Below are 18,528 nucleotides of genomic sequence, written 5' to 3'. Positions count from 1 at the left end.
CACAGAGACCCAGGAGATAAAGTTATGAAATAACCTGTGTCAGCAAGAGAGCCTGTAAAGCTATTTAAAAAAAGAAAAAAAACCCAACCAACAAAACAACCATAAACCTCCCAGTCTAGACACTTACATTTACTGCAGTGTTTATGTGAGATAGAGGAATGCCCTAGAAAACCAGATTTGTTTTCAATTTCTGCCTCTGGCACGTGCCTGTCTAATGACAAGGCTCTGATGCGATGGGACTGTCCTGTGCCACCTCCCGTGCTGGGGGGGCTCTGCTGTCACCCGTGGCGTGGGGGACAAGGGTAAAAGGTTATTTCTTGCTGTTAATGAGGTGTTTTTGCCAACCTGTGGCTGGAAGACCTCGTGCCTGATCCCCAAAGCAGCTCTAACGAGCTGCGCCGCTACCACGGCCCCAAAGACTCCGCTTTGATTCTTTTAATTAAAAGAAAATTAAGCTGTTTTCTTTTGCTTTGAACCCCGGGTGAGGTTTGCAGGCGGTGTCTTTGCGTGGTGGGTGCTTGATGACAGCTCGGGGAGCCGAGGTTGTGCCAGTGTGACAGAGCCAGGCTGGGGGAATCCACCCGAAGGCAGCTCGGCTCCTCTGCCTGCTCTCATGGGGGGATTCGCCCCGTTAATGGGTTGGTTTCCTTAAGGATTCTGACATATTTGTTAGGTATTTGTAAGGAATGGGCTGGAGGAAGTGAAGAGTTGCCTAAAGACAGCAATAAGTTGAAGGATTTTGCAATGAGGATGCAGAAGGGAGGGAAGGGAATTGCCTGGCTCAGCAGATGAAGGATGGAGGTGATGCAGCTTCAAAAATGAAGCAGATTTTTGTTTTTCTCTTCTTTGTCCCCTGTGCTGCCAGGGACAAGACCCACTGGAGTCCTCAGGCTTCAGAATCCCTGAGGATTGTGCATAAACAACCTTTTATTGCTATAGCCAAAGACAGGGTTTTTTAAAAGAGAAATTTGATGTTGTTCTGCCAGTCAGCCTTGCTGGATAAGCAAAGGTTTGGGTTGGAAGGGATATTGTAAGGACACCTTCCTCTATCCCAGGTTGTTCCAAGCCCTGTCCTTGGACATTTCCAGGGATCCAGGGACAGCCACAGCTTCTCTGGGCAGGGCCTCTCTACCCTCACAGGGAATAATTCCCTCCCAATATCCCATCTAAGGCTGCCCTCTGCCAGTTTAAAGCCATTCCCCCTTGTCCTGTTGCTGTGTCCCTTCAGCAGGGAACCAAGTGGGGCCATGCTGGAAATGGTTAAACGTTCAACACTGGCCTTGTGTGCAGCATCAGCTGTAATTTATATTTGCCTCCGACCTTGAAAGGGAAACGTCCTGGCCTGAGCTTTGCAGCCCTTCTGCAATGCTACCTTGGGAGAAACTTGTTTTTCCAAGGGGCGTTGTGTTCCTGGTGTGCAGCTGAGAACACAGGAGCCCTGGCAGGGCACCCGGAGTCTGACATCCTCAGAAACAACAAATAAACTCCTGCCTGGCCCTGCACTGCCAGTTCCTCAGCCCCCTCTCCACTTGTCTTGGGTTTAACTCAGTAAATCTCAGGTTGTAATTTGTGCCTGTCTCGCTCACCTCCCCCCTCCTTTTGTCCTTTTTCTCCCCCAGTTTCTGTGTTTGAAGAACATCCGGACCTTCCTGAAAGTGTGTCACGACAAATTTGGGCTAAGGAACAGCGACCTCTTTGACCCCTTTGACCTCTTTGACGTGCGGGATTTCGGCAAGGTAAGAGCTCCTGGGAAGGGATGGGTCTGGCCCTGGGGCTGTTCCCTGGCCTTGTGCTCCAGGTTTGGGATGAAAATTCCAAAAACCAAAGGGTTTGTGGTTTTCTGAGCAGCCTCTGAGAACTGGGCACCAGTTCCCCTGGGCTTGTGGTGTGTTTAGGATTCTGCTGTGCCCTCAGTGTATTCAGGGGTTGTTTTGGTGTATTTGGGCGTTGATTCTGCAGTGTCCTCAGTGAAGGGGGACCAAGCCTTCAGGTTTTCTGCTTTAGATTAAAAACTCTGTGGGCTCAGCCTCTGAGGGATGTGACCCACGTGTTTTTGAGAGGAACCAAACCTTGCTCAGGGTTCTCACCTCGCTCAGTTCTTCCCCATCTGCTGTCACCTCTGCAGAGCAAATGCTGAAATCACCAGTGAATTTTGTGATGTGGCCAGTGAGTGTCTGTGGGGTCAGGGAGTTTCATGGCAGGGGGACAGGAGTGCCCTGAGCTTCTCAGAAATGTGTTCCTGGAAGTGATGGTCAGCACCAAATACCGAACCAGGAGAACTCTGCCTGCTTTTGACAAGTGGCTCTCGTTCTGATCCCCCCCTTTGACAGCAGCTGCATCAGGGCTGATGGACCCAGGGCTCAGGGAAGCCATTACCCAGGACAATTGCTCTATTCTTCAGCAGAAAAGGTGATAAAAGATTTATTAAAGCTCTGTATTGTTTTACCTGTTTCGAACTGCCAGACGTAAGCTGCTGGAAGGCATCTTCCCTTCTGATTATCCAAGGAGTAGATTTTCACTGCTGATGGGGATATATTATTTGATATTTATTGCCTAATTTATTTCTGGACCATTATCTGGAATGTGCAATTGCAGTGCCTTGTTTTATGAGGTTTTTTTTTTTTTTTTTTGATTTATGGAATACAAGAAGGCAGTTGTTGTTCTGGGAATATGAATGCACAGAAGGAACCTTTTGGGCTGGGGAAGGAACTGCTGCTAATTAAAATGCTGCTTTATCGTCACATTGTCTCTTGCTTTGTGCAGTTTCAGATTGCCTGTGATGCCTGTTAATAGGGCCTGGTGTTAAACACTGCTGGAACACATCAGCTGATGAGCACAGTCTGCTTTCCTCTCTGCTCTGCTGGGGGAACAGCTCTTCCCTCCCCCTGCTCACTTTTTGGGGGTGCATTCAGCTTTTTGGGGAGGTGATTTGCCACTCCCTCTCTCCTCAGGGCAATCTGGTTTTTTAGGAGACTCAGGAAGGGAATGTGTCATAAACTTCCAAGAGATCCAAATGTGTTTTATGCTTGTTTTCATGTGTGTTGTCATCCTCGACCAACCATAGAAAATGTGGGAAGCACAGACTCCCTGTACAAAAACCTGATTTTTTTTTTTTTATCAGCTTGGTGGAGAGATCAGCTGTCCAGCTCTGCACCACCCTAAATCCCTCTGGAAGCCTGTCAAAACATTCCCATTGTCTTCACCACCTTTCATTCCCACATTATCCTCAGATCTGTGTTCAACAGTGGCAAAGCAAACAAACAGGGAAAAATCTGCTGTTGACCAGAGCTCCTTTTCCGTTTTGAGTCACGGCGAGAGCAAAAGGAGTCTCTAATCCACGTCCCCACTGGCCCAACACAGACTTCACACACAAAAAATCCTTCCTGGAGCTGCTCCCTCCTCAGATTATTGATATTTTTTTGGTTAGAAGGCACTCACACCGTGCAGGAGGCGTTTCTGGAGGAACACAGTAACAGCCCAGCATTTAATTGCAGAGGGGCTTTGGTGGAGTTTGTTGGGTGTTTCCTTTCTGGATGCCACTGGGGGAGTTGTTCCTCCCCTCCAAACCAAAATGCCACTGGGACAGCAATTACCAGCAGCTTTTGGGGTTGCTGGAGTGTAATTACAGAGGAGAAAGGACTTGGTGCCAACCTCTGCCTGAAGGGCTTTGAATCCTGGGGTATTTTAGTGTTAGGAAACCACTGGTGCTGTAAAAGAGGGTGACAAATCAGAGCATTCAGTCTTGCCTTGCCCAGCTGTTATTCTGAGAGAGATTTCCATGTTTCCATCACTCCTTTTGGCTCCTGAGCCAGGGCTTGTGCAAGGAGGAGCTTCCATGGGAGCAGTGGAGATCCTTCCAACTCTAGTCCAGCTTTACTCCTGGCTTTGCTTCTTCCTTCAGTTTTAAGCTTGGGAAGGAGCTTTTCCCCCCATGAGCAGTCCTGCTGTGGTGGGGGCTGTGCTGTGTTCCATGGCAGAGGTGACCTGAGACGCTGGTGCCTGTATTTCTACCCATGCCCCTTCAAAAATGTAATTTTATTCACTATTTTTGAATGTTTGGTCCCTTGAAAGTGGCTCAGAGCTCTCCATGATCACCAGTGGCATCTGCAGAAGTGTTTTCTCCATGGCTGAGGATGCAGGAATAAAGCCTGAGTTAATATTGCCTCATCCCTGCCTAAGGTCTCATTCTGCAGGGTTGCTGTGCCCAGACTCTGTTAGCACAGCGTGGCTCTTAAAAAAGAAATAAAATAAAAAGCTGGTGCTCATGTAGCGTGTGTTGTTACACATTTAGTAGCAGTGATGGTATAAAATCAAACTCTTATTGGACTTGCTAATTTATTGGCACCAACTGTAATGACATAAAATGTACATAAATATGGATTAAACTCTTTATTACTCTATTAGTCAGCATGATGGTAGCCAGGTTCATTAAAAGGAGTTACTCATTTTAAATAACTTGCAGTAATGTACAATTTTTTTTAAGAAATATAGTTCAAATATTCATAAACCTGTGGAGCGTGCCATTTATTAGCCTCCCGCTCCTCTCTGCCCTCCTGACGTGGATTTAATCTTCCTGAATTCCTTTTGAAGTTCTTGCTCCGTTTGAAAAAACCTTTTTTTTTTTTTTTTTTGCAAGATAAGGGTCTTCCCTCCCCTGCCCCAGAGATATGAAACGTTGCTGTTCTAAAAATGAAAAAGGGAAGCAATTCACAGGGCAGCTGAAGGAGGAGGAGATGCTGGGACTGAGATTTGAGTTGTGCTTTCCACTCTGGTCCTGCCCCAGAGGTTGGGGAGAGGGAGCTGCACCCCGTCCCAGCTGGAGCAGGGTCTGGAGCAGTTCTTCCTCTCAGCTGAACCCACACGGATTTTTGCTGGGGCAGGGCTCAGAGAGGCTTTTCTGGTGTGGCAGAAGTGCCAGGGAGAGGATGTGGCTGGTGGGGAGGTGGCCCCGAGCCTGGCACACTCCAGTGGCCGTGCCAAGAGCTGCCTCGGAGGCGGGAGTGAAATCGGAGCTAAAGCAAAGGGTGTCCTTTATAAATGTGGAGAAATCACTCCAAATATTCAGGGGATTTTTTTAGTGTGAGGTTATCCCTTTCCTCCTGCTGACGGGCTGGTGTGGATCCCTCCTGGAAAACTCTGGGGGGATCCAGGCTGTCCTCACTGGACGCTGTTTGTCCTCCAAGTGAGGGATTCCCCCTTGCCATCCCTTGGGATGGGCTGGGACAGCTCTGGAGCTGCCACAGTCCCCCCCCAGCCCTTTCTGTCACACCCCACCCTGCTGCCAGAGAGTCAGAAACCTCATTTTTCTGCCCACTTTCAGACAGGAGGGTGGGGAGAATTGTCAGAATTATTTAAGGGATTCATAACCGAGACTTGGTCGTTGGCGTTTCTGTTTCTCTGCTGAGAATTCCCCTCCCTCCAGCACCTCTAAGGCCGTGTAGGAGCCACTACCCCTGCAGTATTTTTAAAGGTGCCTTTTTAACACAGTTTGGGCAGAGAAAGGGCAAAGATTTATATGAATTAATATAGAAAGGCAGAAACTGCAGAGACCCCGGCTGCTGTAACCCAGTGCCAGCTGTGACCTGCTGGTGGTGGGAGCAGCTCCTCTTCTCTCATTTTGACTTTCAGGAGGGTTTTTTTCTGACCTCCTGGAGCCAAGAAGGCATTAAAATCAGTGTGTTTTCTCTCTGTGCATGCAGCAGTGGTATCTGGGAGCGGAGAGCAGCTCCTGGCAGCCAAGCTGGGTGTCCCATCCCGGCTCTGCTCCTTGTTTTTATAAATCCCTGGAGGCTGGGGCAGCTGGGCTGGGTTCCCCGTGTTGTGCCAGCTCCTCAGCTGGCTCTGTGGCACTGGCTGTGTGCCCAGGGGATCCTGTGGCAGCTGGGAGCATCACCCTGTCACCACAGTGTGTGGGGAGAGCTCTCCAAAAGAAGGGCGTGTATGTTTTATTTTTATTTTTATTTATTTTCTTAAATTCCCAAGGGAGCAGCAGAGTGACTGGCCTGCCACCAGATTTTTGTGTCATTGCATGGAAGAAACCCCACTTAACTCCTTGCCTGCCCCGTGGCTGTTGTCACTTTGTCCCCACCCAAGAAGGGGCCACACGTTCACCCTGTGCCTGCACCAGGGTTTCCCCAGAGCCTCTGGGACTGCAGTTCTCACCTGAGGGAGAATCCCCAGCTCTGGGAAGTGGAGGAGAGCATGGGGAAGGCAGCCCAGGGCTGTGGCTGCAGGCAGTTGATGATTAACTCCATTGCAGGAGCTGTTTTTTTATGGAGATGATTTTTTTTGGAGATGTTTTTTTTTGGAGATGATTAATTGCAGGAGCTGTGGGCGACGTTTGGGCATCGGGGGTTTGGTTCCAGTGACCTTCCTGGAACTGTTCTGGAGATTTGGACACTGGGATGAGTGCTCCAAACAGCAAAAGCAGACGGGTTGGGTTTGTTCTCCCCTCCCTTTGAGGGTTCATTCAGGCTTGGGAGCTCATGGTTTGGAATTCTGGGTGCTGTGAATTGAATTTGGGAATTTGGGTGCTGCGGGGACCCTCGTGGTCACCCTGAGGACTTTGGTGGGGCTGTGCTGGCAGGTGCAGAGAGCCTGATGCTGACCTTCCCCAAAACACAGGCACAGAATTACAGATTTTTGAGGCCACTCAAGCCTGAAGCAGAGGTGCCTTTGGCCGTGCTGTGCCAGGACCTGCCCTGAGGGATGTGGTGGTGCAGCCACTCCTCCAGTAATGGACATTTTCCAGCTCCAAATCCTGGGGATTTCTCTCTGCTCTGAGTTTAGCCCTGGTAGAACTGGATCTTCCCATCTTCTTGTGGCAGCTGGTGCTGAAAGGGCTGTCCTGGGGTACTTTGGGGAGTTATTTTGGGGTGTTCAGGGCTTCAGAAGGAGCACCACAGCCTCAAACCATGCTTGGGCAGCAATCTGCTGACAAAAGCCATTTAATCTTTCACTGCCCCCTGAGGGCAGGACCTCTGGGACACCCCTGGGCTATGCCCAGCGGGAGCTCAGCCACCAACGTGTGGCCCTGGTGTCACCTCCAGGGCCCAAAATGGAAATGGTCACTCTTGAGAAGATGGAAATGCCACAATCCAGCAGCTGCTGGCCCCCTGCTATTCCCTGCAGGAGCAGCTTTCAGTTCTGGCAAATTCTCTGCTTTCCCCCCTTCCTTTCTCCCCCACTTAGAACTCCAGACTGTTCATGGATGTGCAGCTTCTCAGTGCAACCTAATGAGGCAGAAATGTTCATTCTGGGAACTTTTGCCTTTTTTTTTTTCCCTTTTTCCTTTTTTTTTTAAATTTATTTTTTTAAATTTTATTTATTTTTTTTAATTTTTTTCCCCTTCTTGGCTGCCTTCCCCAGTATTTTTCCAAGGGGTCACACCAAGGGGTGTTGTGTTTCACATCAAACAAGTGTGGGCAGAGTTTTTGTAACTCTCACAGTGGTGATGGGAGAATTCTGCAGTCAGGCCTGGAGCAGTGATGGAAGAGCTTTGGAACCCAGAGTATTGATCAGGACCTGGATAAATGCATATCCTTAATGTGTATGAAATTGATTTCCTTGTACCTTCTTCATTTGCCTGAGTTCTCCTTTTGTTAATTATTGACAAGACCAGGGAGAGAAGGATCTTTTTTTTTTTTTTTTTTTACTTTGGAAAAAAATCCATGAGTGTTGAAACACCTACAAGTGTGTGTCCAAAACGTGGGGAGGGGAGATGCCAGGCTTTTTTTTGGGGTGATCCAATGATTTCTGTCTATTGTGTGGTTTCATTTGAGCCTCCTTGATGACATCATGAGATTTTTGAGGCTTAATGATACAGTGATCATTGTGGGTGCAAGATGCCAGCAGGCAAAGCCAGGCTTTGTGTGCCTTGGTGTTCTGAGTGGATCCCTCATCACCTGAGCTTGACTGTCCAGCATCATGTGCTCTGGGAAAGGAAGGAAATCCATCCTGGCTAATATCACTTCAGGGACTCCTGGAATAAAAGGAATTTTTTATTCTGTAACGAGCTCTTCTGTTTCCTCATTAAAACCCTCAGGATCTGATGATGAGACTGTCCCAAGGCCAGATAATACAACTAATAATTAACATTTCTAGAAACAGATTAACACGTGGGTGCAAACGTGGTTTAGTGAAAAGTGAAACAACCAGGCTAGAGTGGCTGAACTCCACAATCCCCAGTGCTCAGCATCTCACCTATCAAACAGGGTAAAAAAAATGAGAGGGAAGAGGGTCCTGTAGTAAATTGTGAATTTTCTTGGGGCAGAGATGAGTTGATATGAGTTAATACATTGAAATATCACCCCTGGACACAAACACCCTGATCTTTGAGGTGTCCCCAGGGTAGCCCAGGGTTTGGGCTGTGGTTGGTGAGGCTGGGCCCTGCCAGATCCGTGATTTATACTGCAGAATCACCCCTGGGAGGGAAATGTTCATGTTCTGTGAAGGAAATGTTCATGTTCTGGGAGGGAAATGTTCGTGTTCTGGGAGGGAAATGTTCATGTTCTGGGAGGGAAATAAATGTTCATGTTCTGGGAGGGAAATGTTCATGTTCTGGGAGGGAAATAAATGTTCATGTTCTGGAGGGAAATGTTCATGTTCTGGGAGGGAAATATTCATGTTCTGGGAGGGAAATGTTCATGTTCTGGGAGGGAAATGTTCATGTTCTGGGAGGGAAATGTTCATGTTCTGGGAGGGAAATGTTCATGTTCTGGGAGGGAAATAAATGTTCATGTTCTGGGAGGGAAATGTTCGTGTTCTGCAAGGGAAATGTTCATGTTCTGCAAGGGAAATGTTCGTGTTCTGCAAGGGAAATGTTCGTGTTCTGCAAGGGAAATGTTCATGTTCTGGGAGGGAAATGTCCACGTTCTGTGAAGGAAATGTTCGTGTTCTGCAAGGGAAATGTTCGTGTTCTGGAGGGAAATGTTCATGTTCTGCAAGGGAAATGTTCGTGTTCTGGGAGGGAAATGTTCATGTTCTGGGAGGGAAATGTTCGTGTTCTGCACTAAACAAGCTCTGCAGACACAGAACTGTGGAATCCTGTGTCAGCAGAGTGGGAGTTTGGTGAGGTTTGCTGTTTGCACCCTGAGTTCTCCTCTGAGTCTGGGAAGACTTGGGGGTGTTGAGACTGTGCCAGGCAGGGACAGCTTTGGAAACTAGGGATGGTGGGGAGGCTCCTCAGCTCCCTCCCACACTTCTTCATGGGGCAAAGCTGAAGGGGAAAGAAAAAAAATCATCTTGGACTGTTTTGTTGCACTGGCTGTCAGTATGTGCTGCCTGTCTCTTCTTGGAGGGCTTCCAGACATGGGATTTTTTTTTTCTCCCTGTTTTTCCTTCAGAAATTAAATATTTCTTCAAGAGCTCCTTGTAGGTTTGGTGATTCCTCTCACCTGCCTGCTGCAGGGTGTGTGTGGACACTGGGGTGCACTCACAGGAGGGGTGGGGAGGGTAGAAAGGGTGGAAAATTCCAGGAATATCCTGGAGCTGCAGGTGTTGGGTGCAGCACAGGAGGAGCCAGGTGAAAACACAGGATAATCCCAGGTGAGGAGCAATTTGCTGTCAGCAGGTTTTGAAAATCTTCTCTCTCAACATCCCAAGGGAAGCTGGAATGAGCAAGACACCTGCCAAGAGTATCTTAAATATCAATTTCTCCTTGTTTTCCAGCTTTTCCTTGCCTGGTTCCAAACCAGGGAGGTGCTGGTGATGGTCCTTTCCTACCTGGAGCAGGACAACATCCCTGGCTCACCCTCAGATCTTGGCTGCACCACTTAATGAGCCTCAGATGGTGCTGCTGCAGAAAATTCATTTGCACCCTCAGTGCTAATGGTGTGTGAGCCAGAATCCTCCTCTTCCTCATCATTCTCCTCCTGCTAATTACGGGTTAGAGCCTAATCATGGTAGCAGCCTGGGGGAAGCTGATGATGTGGGCATTGCACTTTGTGCCCTTTGTCAGGGGCTCTTATTTCCTCTTCCAGGCCTCTCGGGGTTGTAATTTCAGGAATTTCTGAGCCAGCGTGGGCTTGACTGATGTTTGCAGTCAGCCCTTGGAGTGAGTGAGGCTCGTGTGGGAGAGGCTGAGGGAGCTGTGGTGGGGATTTCACCTCCCTGCCTGACAGACGGCGGGGATTCCACAGGCTGGGACTGGAGATTTTGGGAAGAAGTGGTTCAAAATACCCCGGGCAGGAGCGATGTGCAAAGGGCTGGGAGTAAGAGCCAGCTCTGTGCATGTCCTGGTGGAGCTTCCCATCCTAATCCTGGGGCAAAACTTCATTTTTTGGGCATCATTTGGATGCCAGGCAGTGGCAGTGGCAGTGCTGTGCCCTGAGCTGCTGCTGTCCCACATCTGATGGGAGCAGGGACACAGCTCCAGAGCTGCTGGTGCTGTGCATTCCCTGGAGATTTGGTGGAGATTTGGTGGATGTCACCCCCACACAGGCTCCTGGGCAGGTGAACCCTCTGGATTTTGTGCATCTGATTTAAAATGTGCACATCTCTGCAGAGAAGGGGTGCGAAAGTGGAGATTTGTGGAGTTTCCTCAAGAAAAAAAAAATTTAAAAAGAGGAAATTTTCTTCCCTTTACACAGAGTTCAGACAGAACAAAAGTGGGAAGGTTTTGAGCGTGATCTCAGGGACAAACTCTGCTCAGGGCACACATCAAAGACCAAACAACTGGAGATTGTGCAGGGGGACTGGCTGAAATAAGTGCTTGGAGAGGCAGGGTGTGAGACAGAGCTCCCTGCCCGTACCTGAGCCTGATGGAGTGCAGCAGGGAGAGAGAAACTCGCTCTTCCGAGCCAGTGCCCTGCAAAGATTACTGAGAAAAAATGGAATATATTTCTTTCATGCGGAAATAGTGCTGCAGTCCCTGTACAGAGAGATTTATCAAAGGGACCTCTGTGCTCCAGCAGCGGGGCTGAGATCACAGCTCGCTGCAGATGTGAGTGGAGCTGACTGAGTCCCACTTTCAGCAGCTCTGAGTAACCATTGTGCAGTGTCCTGCACCCCACACACCAGCCCTGCTCCCAGGCTGGCCTCACACAAGGCACAGCAAAGGAGGTTTTTATTTAAAAATGGATTTTCTGGCCTCTGGAAATCCCCCAGTGAAGCTGGCTGTGTGGGCTCTGCACTGGGAACTCCAGTGTGGGATGCTGGGGAGCAAACAGAGCCCCCCAGTTCCCTGGAGAGGATGCTCCAGTGGCCAGGGAGGTGGCAGGGATGGATCCACCAGCACCTGGGTTTGCCTGGTTCTGTTTCCTTTTCTCAGCTGGGGTGTTCCATCCTGTCATAGTGGAGATGATTTGATGTGTGTTTAGATGATGCAACAGTTTGGGGTGTTCTGATTTTTGTAGATGTGGATGACAGCTCCTCTGTGAGAATCTGATTTTTGGGGCTGAGTGCTCAGTGGGATTAGACTTCAATGTCTGTTTCTTCATTAAAAGAATAGATATTTATTCTTCATGAAACAATAGAGATTTATTACTCATTGGGAGTGTCTGGAGCAGGACCTTGAATTGAATTTGCTTGCCTGGAAACAGAAAACCCACACTGACCCTGACGAGGTACTGAAGGCAGCCGGGTCTCACTCCTCAGCCCCACATTTGATCTCCAAATCAGAAATTTCATTTAAAAACACTCCCACACGGAAAAATGGAGAGCTGGGAAGTGGAGAAGGCTTTGGTTGAAGTCCAGCCTGCAGGGGTCCTGTGGAGGACTCTTGCCTTGGGGCCTCTCTTGACTCTGGGTGTTTGCTCAGCCCCTTTCCTCCCCCAGCCAAGTCCCTGTGGGAGCTCTGCTGCCTGCCCTCCCCCTCCCCCTATTTTTTTTCTCTTTTTTTTCCCTTCATAATACTGTTCTAATTACTGGAGTGTGAAGCACCGACTCTTAAAATGCCTCTTGGCAAATTCCATTTGTGCACCCATGAAATGTCGAGCCCGTCCTGGGATCACAACTTCCCCAGACTGGGACGTGCTGGTTGCTCCACTGGGGACCCTCAAAGCCAAGGGGAGACGGGAAAGGGAAAAGAAAAGGAGGGATCTGGGGGAGGGAAAGGGGTTAACACTTGTTTGCTGGCATCCTGCTGGGCTGTGTTTTCACAGGGCTGTTTCTCCTGGGCAGCTGCCAAATGTGATTTTTTTTGGAGGGGGTAAACTGGGACAGCTGTGGGTGCAAAGCTTGAGAAGAAGCTCAGGAAAAGGGGTTTGCAGGGGAGTTGTGGGGGATGAGGATTTTGGGGATGTCCAGCCCTGAGCCCTGCAGAGAGCAGGGATTTTTGTGATTTTTTTTTTGTCCTTTGCCTGCTCACCATGGTTGTCCCTTAAGGAAAGGGCTTCTTCTGGACCTCCTGCTCCCAGGTTGGAGCATGGGCTTGCAGAGAACTCAGGGGCTGTGGTTTAGGTACTTTAAAAGTGAATTATTTTAAAACCAGCATTACTGCAAGGCCGTTTCTGGAGGTTTTGTTAGTTTTGTTTTTTTCGAGTGAGAAAGGAGCACTTGTGCAACACTTCAGGCTTTTTCTGCATTTCCAAGGGCACAAAAACTTGAAAAGTGACTCTGAAAACTCAGTTAATGAGTAATTGCAAGGTTTGCAGGACTGAGGCTTAAAGAAAACGCCAGGGAGGAGTTTTTGTTCATAATGTTGGAGACTGGGCAGTTTTGGACCGGGTCCTGATTCCAGAGCCCTTGTGGTGGATCCATGGAGCAGAGCTGTGCAGGGAAATTACAGATTGCTCCTGTCTGACCCCCCTCACCCCTCAGTTTGCAGGCTGGGAGCTGCAGAGGGGAGCAGGGATGGGATGGAGAGGAGGTTTTTTCCCTCTGTGTGCACAAAGGGCTGGGCTGGCCTGAGGCACTGCGGGTTTGGCTGCTGTGAAATCTCCTCCTTTAGGATGCAGCCCCGCAGGAACCCTCCTCGAGGGGTGGACTGTGGGCTCCAGAGGCTTTTGGATGGATCCCAGTAGATTTTTCTGGATCTGCCAGGGAGCCCAGACTCATCCCCAAGACTCTGCTCTGTGTGGGACAGGGGCTGGTGGCCAGGGGAGGGGACAGCTGTGGTGTGAGGACATCCATCTCCTCTGTGCCCCTCACTTTGGGGGGCCTGGGGACGTGCTGGGGGCACCCCTCCCCTGTCCCCAGCTGGTTTGGGGACATCAGGGGGGTTTCAGTGTCCCTTGCAGCAGCACTGGGCACACCCCTGCCTTATTCTTTCAGTGCTGAGTTAATGGCTGGACTGGGTGATGATCTTGGAGGTCTTTCCAAGCTCAGGGATTCCATGGGTCTGTGATTTTATTGCGCCTCTCCTCCCTCAATGGCTCACAGAAGAGCACTTATCCTTCAGAGCAGCAGCACAGCCTGACCCTTCACCACCTCATCCCCCTGCTCTGGCAGCTCCTGGCTCCTCACCTGGAGCAGGGGAGAGCTGAAAAATCCAGGGAAGGTTCAGAGCACGAGCCCTGGGGGGAGGGAAGGAGAGGCTGGCCTGGGCAGGGATGTGGCCAGGGATGCTCAGCTTTGGGATTTGTGTTTTCACAGTGCCAGGGACCTGCAAAATGCAGGGAAAGGGCAGTGCTGGGAAACGTGGGAGCAGCTAAAATGGGATGCAGCCCCTTGGGCTGGCAGGTGATGCTGGGGAAAGCTTTTTGGAAGCAGAGTTCTGTGCTGGGAGCTGTTCATTCTGCGGAGTCTCAGCAGACACTTCTAAAATGTCTAAACAGGTGTAAAATGGCCCAAAACCTGTTTGACTTCAGTCACTTCACCTTCCCCAGATGCTTTTCCAGCTCTGCCTGGCCACAGAAAGGTTTGTGAAGGGGGAAGAATCGATGCAGATGAACGGCAGCACGTTCCTGGTGGTGGGAGCTGTCTGGAGAACAAGCAGATCTTTAGATTATTGTGGCTTTCCCCCACTCTATTTCTAGGTCCATTAAATCCATTTTTCACCCTGTTCTCCTCTGAAACATAAATGAGTAAATGAGGTAACAAGGGCACACTTAAGGAAAAATGAAGCATGACTATAAATATATATAAAGTGAAGGAAGGTCAGATAAGACATTGCCCAGTTGTGTTCGTTAAGGGTGCCAGGCTGGAATTTAGAATTCTGCTTTAGGATTAGGAAAGCAGCTAGAGGACCCATGGAAATAGTTAAGAAATGCAAGATATGGAGAGGGAAACTTTCCCCTTCCAGTTGTTTGCAGAGGGTGAAGTGAAAGAGGGTTTTGGATACTGATGATTATCTGTGATGTGTGATTATCTTGGAATTTCTTACGGGATAAAAAAAAGCATTTGAGGGGGAAAGGAAGGAGCTGAATGATGGCTCTGGTCCTTGTGGTGCTTCTGTTTGGGGAAGGCAGGGCTGTTTGATTTCCTGCCCCTTGGTATGTGCTGAGCAAAGCTGGGCTGAAATATGTGAAATGTGCACAAAGGTGTAGTTGGATGCTGAAATTTGGATTTGGGGTGCCAAGGCTGGGGCAGAAACTGCCCCCCATCACTGCTTGGGGAAAGATGAAAGGGAAATGCACGGAGCTGCTTCAGAAAACAGAAATAAACTGGAGACAAGGGACAAACTCCCTGCTCTGTGGGACTGGGGAGAAGTTTCCTGCAGGGCTTTGGATGTGGTGCTGCCCCAGCCCAGCACGTCCCTGCCTGTCACTGTCCCTGCTCCTGCCTGTCACTGTCCCTCGAGCTCCCCAGGTATTCCTGCCAGGCGTGGAAATGCATCCAAGTGATGGCAGGAGAAAAGGCAGGACAGAGAAATTCCTCTTTGTGGCAGCAGCCAAGAGAATGGGGATTTATCTTGGAGATTAACTGGGCTGCCCTTCTCAGTTTGCTTTTCCTGCCACACAATTCAGTCCTGTGAGCTCAGAGGCTGCTGCACGGATCTGCAGAAGGTGCAGGGATGAAGCTGTTTAAATCCCCTTCTGGATCTGCGAGGGACAGTGGTAATTCCCCTGGTGATGAGGTTTATTTTTCTCCATTAGTACCTGGTTTTGAAGAGTTTCCTTTCTTCTCCTTGCTCAAGGCTGGGCTTTCAGAAAAGCCTCTTCTGGAGGAGACTTAGTGTGTGCACACACCACGTGAAGTCAACAAGGGCTCAACTTCAAAGAGAAGCATGTGGATAAATATTATCCTGACTTAAGGCTACTATTTATTCTTTTTCTCCCAGAACAAAACACATTCACACATGCCTTCTCAAGGCTTGGGATTAATTGTTTTTATTTTTTTTTTATCACTGTGTATTCACTCTGCTTTGCTCAGATGATCCCACCTCATCTGCCTCTCTCAGGTGAGTGGAGTTTACAAAAAAAATTCAGGAATTTTTGAATATTGAGGGGAAAGACAGTGTAGCCAGGGCCAAAATCTTCCACTTTTAGGCTCAAAATCCTCTGCTCTCTTTGTGTGGTTTCTGTGGGTCACCAAGGCGGGACGGGAGAGCCCAGGGAGATGGAAACCTGAAATTTGGAGGATTGAGGAGGGTTCAGCTGAACATGAGTTGTGCCAGTACTGAGAAGGATTTACTCCCTAGAAGTGCCTGCAGCAGGCAAATCCCTGCATCCCAGGTGACCAAAGGAAGCCACTTCCCCCAAAAACCACCCTGGTTAATTCTGCCTCAATCCTCAGCCCCAATTCCTGGCTGCGAATCACCATCCCACCCTCATCTCCTCCAACCCCCCTGTGCAGGGGGGAGCCTCAATGCACAGGAAATAACCAAATAAAACACCACCGTGGCATGTTTTATGTATGAGGAGGCAATAATCCCCCATGTTTTTTAATGCCAGCTCTCTGATGACACCAATTAATTTCATTGTCGGGAAATAATCCCGCGCGCCGCGCCATCCTCACGGCCCGGCCTCACACCTCCCCACGATCCCCCCCTTAATTTCCCCTCTGCCAATGAGCTGGAGATGCCTTTCAAGAGGGAAAGGGAAACGTGACCCCATGCCATGAGTAAAATATTAGCAGGAGAGGGTTAAATCCCCATCAGCAGCAGTGGGACCCTGGCCCCTGCAGACACAGGAGGTGCTGGAGCGTGGCGGAGAGAAAAGAGCTGCACATGCTGCACGAGTGTGGGGCACTAAGTTCTTTGAACAGCTCTAAAATCAATGGAGAGGCAATTTTTTTTTGTCCCCCTCCTGCTCCAGCTGGCTGTTCCCTGGTTATGAAAGAGCTGACGCGGGGAAATTTGATGTCTGGGCATCCCTGTGGGATGGGAGCGCTGGGGATGGGATTGCCCCTCTGCAGCTGGGGTTGTGCTTTGCTTTAATTCCGTTTTTTGGTCTGAATTTGGGTGTGGTGAACTCCTTGGCAGTGCTGTCCTTGTCACCTCGTGGAAGGATGAAGCTCCATGGAGGATCTCCCCAACCTGCAGGACAGTGCCATTGATTTTCCTGGGTTTCAGCATCACGAGCCTCAAACTGTCCTCAAGCTTTGTCTTTTTAGTCCACCCATCCAGCAGAAATCCCCCAAAAATTAGGCTTATGCACAAGATTTGCAGCACAAACTGTGGTGGATGACTTTGGAACTGGTTATCTGTGAGTCCTTTGTGTCACCTGAGCCCTGAGAAGTGGCCTTGGAGCAACCTGGAATAGCAGAAACTGTCCCTGCCCAGGGGATTGGAATGAGATGGGCTTTTAGATCCCTTCCAACCCAAATCATTCCAGGATTCCCTCTTTCAGCCTTTGGAAGAACTCTATTCCTCGTGTGGCTTTCTTCATCCATTTCCTTGTGAGAGGAAAAAAAAGTATTCCTGTAATGCACAAAACCATCACCCCATCAATATTGCCTAAGCAAGGGGGGGAAAAATCAATTCAATTTACAGCCAAAATATTTATGTGATGATTTATATAAACACCCAGATCTTTATTGCTTTAATGTTTTAGTCACTGTGCTGTGAAGTTTTTTGTTTTTTTGGTTCCTGCACAAATGAGTTGGTAATCAAGGATATGGAGCTGAGGGCTGGGGAGAGATGAGGGGGGAAAACTTGGGCAGGAGCTGGTGGTTTGCAGAGGGGAGGATGGAGCCAGGGCAGCAGGATCAGGGCTTTTCCTTCACTAATTTCTCATTAGATGCAAATCTTGAGGCTTTGGCTGGGTTGGTAACCTGTGGGGCATTTCAGTAATTTCATATTTTTCCCCCACATATTTTAAATTGTGCAAACAGAGTGATTATCAGGTTTTTTTACACGAGTGGATGGTGACAGTGTGGGCAGGAAGAAAATAATGCAGTGAATTTTGTATAAAATAGTGTCAGGAGCTGAGGTGGGCAGTCTGTGGTGCTGCTGCTGCTCGGGAAGGATTTTGAGTAATTTCATATTTCTCCCTCCATATTTTTAATTGTGCAAACAGAAATGAATGCCTGAGTTTTTACACAAGTAAAAATGACTGTATGGGCAAGAAGAAAATAATACAGTGAATTCTGTATCAAATAGTGTCAGGAGCTGAGGTGGGCAGTCTGTGGTGCTGCTGGGGAAGGATTTTTTGCACTGCTGGTTTTGCATTCCCAGCGGGTCCCTCCTGCCCCACAGCCACCTCCAAGGATCCAGAGAAATCCTGGAGGCCTGTCCTGCTCTGTGACATCTCCAGGAGGCTGCTCCATCCCTGGGAGCTGACCTGGAGTGGGATAAAATGCTCCTGGTGGGATCAAATCTGAGTGTGGGATTTGTGCTGGCCCTGGCTGGCTCTGGGCTCAGGGTCAGGGAGGGAAGTTGAGCTCTCCTGGAGGGTGATGATGAGCTCAAAGCCATCACAGCCCTGCCCTCTCAGGGGAACTTGCTGAAACTCAGTTCCTGCCCTTCTGAGTCACAGATTAACTGAAAATTCAATTTTTTCCCCACCCCTTTGCTCTTAAAAAAAAAAAAAAAAGGGCAAAACTGCTCAAAGAATTTGGTTGTCAGCAAAAACAAAAAGGAAAAAAACAAACCCACCATCCCTGCTGCCAGGGCAGACCCACACCAGCAGGACGAGCTGGGGTGGCTTCTCCTCTCTGTTGGAGGGAGCTGTGGTTCATAGTTAATGGTTCTCCAGGGTGATTCTGCAGGGGGAACAGAACTGAGAGCAATCCCTGCTGGCCCCACAGAGAGCCTGAGCCCCCTGCCTGCCCCAGATCCCCTCTCCTCACCCAGCCCAAGGCACACATCCCATCCCAGCGGGCACAGAAACCCCTTCACAGCGACAGGGAGTCAATCAGAGTGACATTTCCCCCTCTCTGCGATGCTTTCTTTGCCTTTTTCTCCCTGATGGACTCTAATCTTGTGATATTATGAGAAGTAAGGAGTAATGGAGCTCCTGGCCTTTTGAAATATGCATGAACTTCTCGGGGAGGGACGCAGATGCGAGCTGTGTCATTAACCAGGCACGGGTGTCTCTCTTCCCCCTGTCCCAAGTCATTATTCACAGGCAAAGCACAATGTTTCTGTTCCTTTGCTTATGGATTATCATCATTATTATTATTATTTTTCAGGAGAAGGCTGCAGAGCACAGAGAGCTGGTGGAGCAGCTCCTGCCTCTGCCTCGCTGGGGTTGTTGCTGCTCTTTT

General features: G+C 49.2%; 1 protein-coding gene across 2 annotated transcripts in view; it reads left to right on the top strand.

Annotated features, from left to right (window-relative positions):
* Positions 1-18,528, top strand: part of VAV2 (vav guanine nucleotide exchange factor 2) — a 121,842-nt gene that overhangs the window by 26,053 nt on the left and 77,261 nt on the right. For both annotated transcript variants that reach the window (XM_063410085.1, XM_063410084.1), the window contains exon 2: positions 1,620-1,736. In XM_063410085.1, coding sequence (XP_063266155.1) covers positions 1,620-1,736 — 117 coding nt within the window. The remainder of the gene's footprint in view (positions 1-1,619; positions 1,737-18,528) is intronic.

The sequence above is a fragment of the Prinia subflava genome, chromosome 12 (assembly GCF_021018805.1).
Source record: "Prinia subflava isolate CZ2003 ecotype Zambia chromosome 12, Cam_Psub_1.2, whole genome shotgun sequence".
Taxonomy (NCBI): Eukaryota; Metazoa; Chordata; class Aves; order Passeriformes; family Cisticolidae; genus Prinia; species Prinia subflava.
This window is presented reverse-complemented; position numbering and strand designations above follow the sequence as displayed.